Genomic DNA, 11,243 nt, shown 5'->3' with positions numbered 1-11,243 from the left:
GAAGCGGTCCAGAGGTGCGGGACGACGGCCGGCTCGATCGGTGATGCGTGGGAGGGAGGTAGCCCCTCGGTCGGAGAGGGAGGCTGGCTCGGCAGGGTGCTGATGGATGAGATAGACAACGAGAGAGGTGGTTGGCGTGTCACTGCCACAACTGAAATGGGCGGTGCACCGCAGCTGCAGCTGCAACGCGTTTGGCTTCCCGTTCCGTTCCGTTCCAGGAGGAATCTCAGCCCGGCACCGATGGTGGACCCCACGCGCCATTAAACTGCACTGCCTCGCTTTCACTCCACTGACCCCAATCAATCAATCAATCAACCGCCCAGCTGAGCTGAGCTGCTCTGCTAAATCGAGTCGAGAGCCCCTTTTGCGATTCGCCCCTCGCCTTAACCTGTAACATCTCAGCTGTTTTTTCTTTCTCATTACAACTCGTACACGCCCCCATAGATTTACATCATTATATATATATTTACGCAACGTTTATTAAAAAGATTAGTGACTAATAATTAATACAATCACCTTCATTAACCATCTAATAAAAAACCGTATAGACTGTCTCTGCCTATCACATGTGATAACTTGTCCGCGTAAACATAGCAACGTTTTCGCGCTCGCCTTTTCGGATGTGACACTAATGGTCTGTAGAATTAAAATTCTATGTTGTTCGTCGTCTACAGACCACAACATGTTGATATGGACATTCACTGAGCGCTGCGCACGTAAGGAAAAAGGTTGCACGATAGGAGTAGAAATGACAGTTTACGAGAGGGTGTTAAGTTGCATTGTTGTAATAGCTTAAAAATCTATCTTTTATAATATTATTATAATATTCTCTATTATTATTATAGTATTCTTTATTTTTTTATCTCCAATAAATATCATATTTCCTATCTTTTATTACTCTTCTTCTTCCCTAGATCCACACAAACAGTATTATGGGAGCCATTTTCTAGCTGCAAATTTACCGTATCCCTCATCCATCCCATTTTACTGTAATAAAGAAAAAAATATGATTTGCAGTCTCTATTAGAGATAATTTGTTAACTGAGATCGACCCTATTTTACTGTACCATTTGAAAAAGGCAAAAATACGTCACCGTTAGAAATGGCCGTCCAAGGACCAAGCTGTAAATCTCCCTGAAATCAAAGGGAAAAGAAATGCAATTATTTCCACGCCTGCAACTGCGAGGAAATAATTAGGAGGGCTCTTGCTTTAACGCCACTCCTCTCTCCCTTTCTCTCTCTTCTTCACTCTTCCCGAATGGAATAAGTTCTTCCTCCACTGCCGCAAGAAAGGCACCTCCTCTCACCGCCGTCGGAAAAGCTTCCATCTTTGTCTCCATTTGCCCGGAATTCCTCCTCTGCGCTCAGAGTCTTGTCCCCGAGGCGGCGAGGCCCTCCCTCCCTCGATGTGACTCACTCCCAGGTGAGGTCTCTCCCTCCCCTGTTTTGCTTGCGAGGTACTAGTAAATCCGGGTTTACTCGTTCTTGGGGCACCGATTGCTGCGTTGGGGAAGCCTCGGGGCGCGCTTTTGATCCAGCTTGTTCGTAAAAAAAATGCACCTTTTTTTTTAAAAAGTTTGGAGTGATGGCAAAGGGTGCGAGGACGTTTCTCGTTGCTTGCGATTTTTCTTGTCTAAATTTTGTGTTTTTTGGGCAAGCGCTCGGGTTTCATAGATCTGTTTGGGGGGAGTTTTGGCAAAATTGGCGGCAGATGCGCCCGCGCGTAATGTCCTCTTGTATCCCCCCTTTTCTTCGAGACTTATAATTTTTTTAGCTAAAATCTTTGTTGATTTTAGGAGTTTAATCCATTCACCTGCTGCAATTTTTTGTCGTGGGGAAGGAACGCGTGGCTCACCTCCTTCTAATTAATTCGTGCTAATTTTTCTCTTGAACAATAGGGGATTGGAGCTCGTGGAGGTAAAACTGGCGCTATTTGGGGGGACCGAACTATCGAGCCGTCACATATGAGGAACTGGAGGATCGGAGAAAGCTCCAGCTTTTGGGTGAATTTGGTCGCGGTCCCGACCAATTTCGCCATCGCAGCTCTAGAATTCGCGGTGTGGGGCTCCGTCTGGTTCTTCCTGGCCATTTCCTCCATCAATTTCTGAGCCAAACCTTGTGCTATTCCGAGCACCCAATCTGTGGGGTCGTCAGAGCAGTAGGCCACTGGTGCCGGAGTAGTTGTGGCAAAAGGATCAAGGCCACCTTCTCTGAGTTGGGATTAGGTGCAATTCTGAGCTCAAAAGGGCTTGTTTGGTGGGAACTTTTGGTTGCTTGCTGTGTGCTTGGGTTCTTGGTGAGCCAGCCTGATGGGGATTGCTAGAATTGGGAATGGAAGGAGGACATTCTGATTGAATTGAGGGAGGGGATTTTTTTTACTTCATTGGTTGAGGATGGAGGAGAGGTTATCATCCGAGGCGGGAGGTGGGTTCGCCGGCAACTCCAAAGGTGAGGATGACTTCAGGAGCTGCTGTGGAGATGAGGAAGAGTGGGAGGATACTGAGGAATCCTTCACTGCCGGTGTCACAAAGGGGGAGCTTGATGAGACCTCAGTGCGGCTGTTCTTCAAGGGTGTGTCGAGCTTGGAGCCTGAGGGGAAGAAATTGTCTGGGATTGGGGTGGTAATGGAAAGGTTACCCGGAGTGCCTGTTCTTAGGGTGCAGAAGAAGCTGGATTTTTATGTGGAGGAGCTGGTCGCTGAGCACTTGGCGCTTATGGATGGGCTGTTGGTGGCGCTGGAGAATGGGATACGGAAGATCTTCGCCTTCACCAATTCCGAGAAGCTGTACTTTCAGGTAGGAGTCCTTTCGCATTTTCATAATGGACGGAATTGGTGAGTTAATGCTTTGGTTTCAGTCATAACACTGAACTCTTGTTTTTCGTTGCTAGTTATACTAACACGAGTTTTAATTCAGTTGGTATATTTGTAACAATTGGACTTTGCATAGTGGCTTCTTTCAATATCATCAAACTGAATAGAACATTTTTTCTCTCTTAAAATATATCAACAAAATCATGCACTTCAAATGACTGTAAATATGCTCTTTTAAAACCTGAATGATTCATTCTAAATCTATTTTGTTAGTAGTTGAGCGGTGGGTGGTTGCGAATGAAGCCCTCATCCAGGTTTGAAGTTCATGTTTTAGAAGCACTGCTCATAAATGAATGAATTATGCCTGTACTACTGTATTTGGCTTCTTGCTATCTTGGCTGACTCCAAAATCTAAATTAGTCAATTTAACCTATTCAGTCAGTCATAGCAGATAATTTCTTTCCTGTTGGCAAGTTCAACAGCTATGTATACACATATTATTGGTCAATATTGTTTATACCGATCTTTACACTGGAAAAAAATGACAGTAAATTGTAGTGAGACGGGCAAACACACAAGAGACCAATATGTGGTTGGGCGCAGGCAGTGACACCCCTTCCTCGCGATTCTACATTCGCTGATTGGTGGTTGGGCGCGTCCAGTTTGGTCGGCAAGCCTTGGAGAAAAGGTTTCAACTCCCTTGTCATTCTGGTGGCTTGGGAGCTTTGGAAGCATCGCAATGACTGTGTTTTTAATAATGCTTCTCCGAATGTCAATTCAGTGGTGTCAGCGGTTGCAGTTGTGGGTGCGGATTGGCGTGCTGCCAGAGCTTTGGGTTTCCGGAGCTTATTAGATAGCTAGAGTGTTGTTTTGGTTCCTTGGTCGTTCCTTCTTGTTCTGTGGCGTGTTGTTAGTTTGTTGTTTGTTTGTTCGGTGTGTACTGTTTCTTCTTTCCAATTAATGAAATGACCCGCAGCTCTCCCGCGTGCTCGAGAAAAAAAAATTGTAGTGAGACGAACAAAAATGCTTGGATGGCAGTAAATATGCAAAAACTTGCAGCTGCATGCTCCACTTTGCTGCTAATGCAGCAGCTGCATGGGCTTTTGTTTATTTATCTGTGGATCATTGGATTTGTCCTTTGCCGTTTTTATGCACTGTGTATTCAATGTATTTTGGTCCCAAAGCAAAAGAGTATTCAGTTCAGCTACCTCATTTTATTCCTGTAAGATTTTGATTTAATATTGCTTCCTAGCTTTGAACTCTGTGCATCATTTGATAACTCTACATGTCTTTTTCTTGTTTTTTGTACTGACAGATAGCAGAAGCTGAAATTCTTGAAGACCAGCTTTTGGTGGCTTTAGGACACAGGATTCTTGAACTGGTTGATAAGTTGGAAGATTTTGATTTAATATTGCTTCCTAGCTTTGAACTTGAGAGGCCCTTGCAGCTGGCTAAAGAAGCGATAGGCATCAGGTATCTATCTCCCTATGAGGTTGGCACCTGCCCGATTTGCTGCGAGGAAAAACTAGGTTCTCAGATGATCAAGGGTGGCTGTTCACACACATTTTGCTATAACTGTCTGACTGCATATGCTGAAGAAAAGCTGCAAACCTCAAAGCTGCCACTAAGGTGCCCACATTTGAGGTGTAAATATATTATTTCAGCTAGTGAGTGTAAGTCATTCCTTCCAGTTAGCAGTTACCAGTCCCTGGAGAGAGCATTTGCAGAAGCTGGCACCTCAGTCATGGAAAGATTTTATTGTCCCTTTCCAAATTGTTCAGTATTGTTAGATCTTAGTCAGCACTTCTCGAGGGCAAGTTCATCAAGTCAGTCAGATCTGAATTGTGTCGAGTGCCCAGAATGCCATAGAGATATCTGTATCAATTGTGGAGTGCCATGGCACGTCATGATGGGCTGTGGTGAGTACCAGAGCTTGCCTGTTGAGGAAAGAGATGCTGGAGACCTATCTTTGCATCGGCTTGCACAAAACAATAGGTGGAGGCGCTGTCAGAGATGTCGACGAATGATTGAACTCACACAAGGCTGCTTCCATATGACCTGCTGGTATGCTCTGAATGTTTCTTTTCCATATTTACTAGATATTTTGAAGTTGTTAATTTTCAAACATTCTCTGATGCACGGAATTTCCAAATAAATTAGACAATATATACATAGAACTGAGCTGTACCGCAGCCTAAATCAATGAGCAGTACTTATTTCCCTGGTTTCCTTGGTTTTGTCAAAAGTATCCAATACCTGAACCGAGGCCATCCAAATGCTAGTGATCAATAGCTCATGAAGAAATGACGGTAATCTTTTAATGAACGGTAAACATTCCTAGTTTGCTTTGACTAAGAATCCAATTTTGAAAGATGCCCAAAATCAATGTATACCTAGTTGCTTTAAAGTAGTGAAGTATGCTTTGTGTTGCCATCACAGAGATGGCCATTGCCCTGAAATGCATGTCCTATTTTTATCATCACTGTGCTAAAGTCACTTTGTCACTTCTGCTTGCAGGTGTGGACATGAGTTCTGCTACTCCTGTGGTGCTGACTATGCTAACGGCGTACAGACATGCCAATGCGTGTTCTGGGATGAAGACATCATGGAACCCTCCTCTGTGGCACAATCCAGCCAAGCAGCATCTGAGATATGGGCGTGGGACACATTTGACTGCATGCCAACCGCAGTTGAGGGCTACTCGGAGCAGGAGAGAGCGCAACTGGCACTCATCCAGAGGTTCCTCGCCGGGGGTTTTAGCCTGGGAGACAACCCCTGTCAATCACCACCCCGCTGTGCCGACTCCTATATAGTTGACACCATGAAGGACCTCCACCAGCTGCCGTGGCTCGAGCGATTTGTCTCGGTGATCAGTGATAGCTACAACGATGACTACATCCAGTGAAAAAACAGTTATAGATAGCAGTAAAGAAATGGCACATACTGAGTTTCATTCGGAATAATGTTTCCATGCCCCTGTTGATAATTTACAGGGAAAGTGATATGCTTCCATACACTGGTTGGGCCTTTCCCTTGTATTACTCACTTTGGTTCTGGTGCATCAGCAAAATAGGTTTTCTCCACTCACTAGTCTCCACTTTTAGATTCTGTTTTTTTTTTTTTTTTGAATGTGAGCCACATGTATTTGGGAGGTTTCTGAAATTACCTGTGTTGGGTTGAATCAGGTACATTAGCAAATGCGTAGCTGATGCCTGTGGTACTTCTCCAGAAATCGAATTGTTTACCTTCTGTTGATGGAAGGTTTTGTGTTGGTGACGCTCTTAACTCAAAAGGGAAAACAAAAACCACTCTACAATATTTTGGTGCTGGTTATTTTTCAGCATATAGCTCCAAGTGACAGGTCTATTCGTAAAGATGCGTACAATCTTCAGAAAAAAGAAGACCAATGATATGGTTCTTATGCTCCCTGTAAGCATACGTGCAAGTAACGTCCCTCTGTCAGTACAAGATTTTGTTTGAAAACGACAACTAAGTATGCTTAGACAACTATGATATGGTTCTTATGCTCCCTGTAAGCATACGTGCAAGTCACGTCCCTCTGTCAGTACAAGATTTTGTTTGAAAACGACAACTAAGTATGCATCCAAGTTCTGTTCGTCATTTGACACGACATTTGGATGAAAAGGAAACAGTAGAAGCATTTACAAAAGGCGGCAAAACACAGGAAGGTGAATTTACGCAACATTAAGCTTGCAGGGCGTTTATCAACAGCGCTGGTTCCGCTGCAAGAGTTGCAGTATTTGAACATTTTAGTTAATGGTACAGGCTGAATAAAAGAAAACTTGACGTTGCACGACCAGAATAAGTAAATCAAACGAACCTGTATAGACTTTGATTTACTCTATTTCATTCACTACTTTCAGAAACACTTAAGCACGAGCACAAACACTGTAGCAGCACCTGTGAATATCTGCAGTAACACTCTAGTATTCACATTTACAGATGGAAGATGGCAATAAACAAGTAGTGAAAGGCACAGCAGCTGGGATGGCAGCTACTCTACAGGCTTCAACAAATTTTCCGTTGCATACATAATCCTCTAGGATTTCAGGCCATGGCACATGTAGTCCACACTCCACACAGCGTTTTAGGAGCAGCAGGAAGAAGCGCTCACCGTCCTCTCTGGTGGTCTCTGGTTGAGAACCATTCCGCCCTGTGGGTTCTGAGCCTGCTGTCCTTGAAGCAATTTCTTTGCTGAAACAAGGAGAATGGACACAACAATGCTCAGATATTAGCAGCGGCGGATGCCCGATGATGTAGTTGTACAGTAGCTAGAAAATTCGACAGATGTACAGAAATCCATCCACAAAAGCATGTCTAGTCTATGGCCTAGCACCCAGCCTATATTTGCGTTTGAAATGTTACTTACCAATCTCGTAAAATACATCATTCACATTGATCGCCGTTTTAGCAGATGTTTCCATGAAGAAGAGGCCGTTCTCTTGAGCATAAGTCTTTGCTTCCTGCAGCATAGGAGTAGCATCATGTTACTGACTGAAAATATTGTATTTGATAAAAAAGAATGCCATAGCAAGCAAACAAGATTCTACAAGCAGGGAAAAAGAAAACAATGCCGCCTCCATGCCCAACACTTCCATACTCCCAGGTCCCAGCTTAAAATGGCACATCAAACTGGGAGCAGGCAATCAAAACTATCATTACTGTTTACAAGACAAGGAAAAAAAAAATCTATCTGAACAAGGCTGTAACAGAAGATCAGCAGCCGAACTTGTTCTATTCCCTAACAATCTGGACCGTATTTTCAACTTTAAAAAATGCAGCAATTAAATGCAAGAGCCTCAACGAGAAGAAATATATGCATCATTTACAGGATAATGATGACAAATCCCAGTCTGTGACAGTTGCTACTGAAAGAAAATGCAGTGATACATGAAAATAACTGCCAACAGTGGGATTTAAGAAGCACAATTACATACATCTGCTGGCACCTGCCTCGCCTCTAACAAATCAGCCTTGTTACCAGCAAGAGCCATTATTGTGTTTGGGTTTCCTGCATAAGAAAAAAGAGAGAATGAATAAGTAACTTCGCATCAGCCCACTTGTTCATGTAACACGTCCACAGATACCCTGTCCATGCCATCATAGTCGGTGGATCAATTTCTTATACAACTGTACAACAGTACAAGATTTCTTTTGAAGCAACCTTACACCATATAAGTGCATATTTTCTCAACGTCAAACACAGGAAAAGTATTGCAAATAGAGGAGTACCGGATTACCTTGTGCTTGAAGTTCTTGAACCCATTTCTTTGCTTTTGTAAAAGAGGCCTATAAGGTAAAAAGTAATAACGAGCATTGCTAGTCATGACTCCCGTACCACCAAAATTTACACAATATCTATTCAGAATTAAGGTCGCACATAAAATGCAGGGAAAGAAAATGCAAACAGCCAGTTGCTCTAACTTTGGTACATTATATTGGTTCATTTCTGATGGTTCATTCAGGAAAACGAACATAAATGCAGCATAAAGAAGATGAATTGCACACAGTTGGACTAGCACACCCTTCCAAAGCTCAGAACTGAATTGCCTTAAGACTTAAGAATTCAATGACTATGCCTCATATAGGTAAAAAAAATTGATACACGTCGCTACAAAAACAGGGTAAGATGCAAAGCTCAGCAGTCATGGCACATGCAGAAGGATGAAACATTCTTCCAGAACACTTGTATTTGGTTGGTATTTCAGTAGTACCGAAACATTTAAGTTACAAACTCATCATTCATACAGAGAAACCAAAAAGGTCGTTAGGTAAGGAATAGTCCCATCAATGAGGAGAAATAGCAATAGAGAATCAATCAGTTGATAGATTGAGCTCTTAATGCTATTTTTGGAACTGAAGATTGCTACAAGCCGAGTGCACCATAAGTTCTCAGGGACACAATGACAATATGGTTGCTAATCAAAGACCATGGAAATCTAGTTAGCTCATTTGATCATAGAAGCAAGGTAATTCTCATTAAGACCAACTAATCTTTGTTCTAAAGCTGTCGTCCATCATTATGTCATTAATTCTAGAGTCGTGTTTGCAAGTGGCATACGACTCCTACTTATCAGTCTTTGCAATAGCTAGGCATGTGGCAGTAATTCATAAACTCGAGAAATTACCATCACGATCCACTATATTATTTATATTAGTCTAAGTAAGCACGTTTGTGTTGTACTAACCGCATTTGTGATGTCGTAGACAACTATCGCAGCGGCAGCACCCCGATAATACATGGGAGCCAAGCTGTGATACCTTTCCTGCCCTGCTGTATCCCATATCTCAAACTTCACCGTCTCGTCGTTCACTGCCAAGGTCTGTGAGAAGAATGCCGCGCCGATGGTGGACTCCTGCAGACGAATGAACCAATAAATTTAGGCATCTCAACATGCAAACCGGCTCAATTGAGATCACAAGTCACATGTAAAGAAATCTGAAGTCTCACCTGGAATTCAACGAACTGGCCTTTGACAAACCGGAGAACCAGACTGGACTTGCCCGTGCCCACATCCCCGAGAAGAACCTGGCGATCCAATCGAAGCAAGCACGTATCAGCACCGCAGAGCTCAAAATCGCCGTACCAAACAACAAACCCTAACGATACCACAAAAAGACGTGATTTTTAAACGATCGCGGCTAAGTTCATCTACCCTATCTCACGATGCACGCAACAATCCTAATGAAACGAACACACACGAATCAGTTCACCCCATCGGGGCCAACTAGGAGCGATTCTCGACAAGATCAGTTGACCAAAATCCAGACTTGACGCGCCACCTGCGGCTGGGTCAAGAGACGGAATTCGAGGGGCTGGGATGTTGATTCCTCACCAGCTTGGCGTTGCGGATCTTGCTGCCGGCGTTGGCCGCCATCGAGTGAATCAACGATTTGGGATCGGAGGAACCGCCGGAGAGAGAGAGATAGAGAGAGAGAGAGAGACTTGGGCGGGATCAAATCGCGCGCACGCAAGGAATCGAGCGAGAGAAGAGGGGATTCGGGAGCTCCTCTTCGTCGTCTTCCTCTTGCAGGAAAAAAAAGGGAAATCTCCTGACGTGGTGCGTGGCGTCTTCGCTCCTCTCCTCTGGTTGTGTTGGTGTTTCTTTGGGATTAAGGCTTACACATAAGCAGAGAGCCTTTTCCTAATTCGGTACCTACACTGTTGCGTAATTACATACGGATTCTTTGACCAGGGCATCGCGCAACGAACACGAATGAATTCTTCCTCCCACTTTTGACAGCTTCGCATGGCTTCTTCGTAAGCTGGAATCGATGTCAATTATACGATTTACTATCAGCTATAAACTTATTATTTACAGCTTCTCCAAATTTTCACTGCAAAAAGAGTAATATTTTAAAATATACCACTGACAGTGATATCGGTCCTAGCCTCACACGTTAGTTAGGTACCTAACCGCATGATTCAAAACCGCATACTCTTCTAATATTATGAAATTTCAATGGTCACACTGGTCACCAAGATCAAGGAGGAGGCAAGATCTTCGTAAACTGGAATTGATGTCAATTATACGATTTACTATTAGCTATAAATAAACTTATTATTTGGAAGTTTTTCAAGATTTCACCACAAAAGACCATTATTTCAAAATATGCCATTGACTGTGACATCAAGACATCGGTTCTAGCCCCACACATTAGTGAGGCACCTAGTGACATTATTCAAAACCACATACTCTTAATCCTTACTTCATAAAGCAATGGTGGACAATGGTTGGCCATATGGCAGGAGTACCGAGGAAAGCTCTTGGATCCCTCGTAATTGTAACTTGTTGGGGAATTTGGAAGGAACGAAATGCGAGAATCTTCCAACATCATGAAATTCTAATATCCACCCTCCTTGCCAAGACAAGGAGGCAAGAATGTGGTGCATTACACGAGAGAAGAGTTTGTCTTACTTCCTACCTAGTTTATAGCTCTTTCGCTTCTATTTTGTCTTTGTTTCTTTGGTTTAGACCTTTGACCCTGTATTCATTTTTTTCCTTCTCTATCAATGTAAGATGGGCAGATCTCCTGCAAGTCACTTCTTTCAAAACTCTCTCGAGATTACTAGCATTGTTCCGTTGTCCTAGGTTCATGTGCCCTACAAAACTCATAGGGAGTCAATGGTCAAAATTCAACACTGTGTCGGCTTGTGAACACACATTCATTCAAAGGCAGATGTTCTTCAGAATGTAACATTTACCAATTAGGAGTACAAAGCGAGAACAATAAGGCGGTGGATTTACCAACTAGGATGTTGCTGTTGAATGCTACTCCCTCGGATTCCAAATATAAGACTATTTAGATTTGTGCTAAGTCAAATATTTTTAGCTTTGACCATCGATAAAAAAATTATATAGATTGTCAATCTAAGGTTATGTCATTATATTCCTCATAAAAAATATCA

General features: G+C 43.1%; 2 protein-coding genes across 3 annotated transcripts; one reads left to right on the top strand and one right to left on the bottom strand.

Annotated features, from left to right (window-relative positions):
- Window positions 1–1,194: 1,194 nt before the first annotated feature.
- Window positions 1,195–6,083, top strand: LOC133906256 (E3 ubiquitin-protein ligase RSL1-like). 2 transcript variants are annotated; one of them, XM_062348109.1, is made up of 4 exons: window positions 1,195–1,428; window positions 1,899–2,795; window positions 4,128–4,876; window positions 5,330–6,083. In XM_062348109.1, exons 2-4 carry the CDS (start codon window positions 2,394–2,396, stop codon window positions 5,715–5,717), a joined length of 1,539 nt encoding a protein of 512 aa, XP_062204093.1. In that variant the 5' UTR covers window positions 1,195–1,428; window positions 1,899–2,393; the 3' UTR covers window positions 5,718–6,083. The 2 variants fall into 2 exon arrangements, with proteins under 2 accessions (XP_062204093.1, XP_062204091.1); XM_062348107.1 differs by having other exon boundaries at window positions 1,196–1,423.
- A 556-nt stretch (window positions 6,084–6,639) lies between these two features.
- LOC133906257 (ras-related protein Rab5A) lies at window positions 6,640–9,947 on the bottom strand. Its single transcript, XM_062348110.1, has 7 exons — window positions 9,670–9,947; window positions 9,285–9,362; window positions 9,022–9,189; window positions 8,074–8,122; window positions 7,771–7,844; window positions 7,203–7,296; window positions 6,640–7,027 (listed from the first exon to the last, which is right to left on the bottom strand). The coding sequence occupies exons 1-7, from the start codon at window positions 9,709–9,711 to the stop codon at window positions 6,921–6,923; spliced, it is 612 nt and encodes a 203-aa protein (XP_062204094.1). The 5' UTR covers window positions 9,712–9,947; the 3' UTR covers window positions 6,640–6,920.
- Window positions 9,948–11,243: the final 1,296 nt, after the last annotated feature.

The sequence above is a fragment of the Phragmites australis genome, chromosome 23 (genome assembly GCF_958298935.1).
Source record: "Phragmites australis chromosome 23, lpPhrAust1.1, whole genome shotgun sequence".
NCBI classification, from domain to species: Eukaryota; Viridiplantae; Streptophyta; class Magnoliopsida; order Poales; family Poaceae; genus Phragmites; species Phragmites australis.
This window is presented reverse-complemented; position numbering and strand designations above follow the sequence as displayed.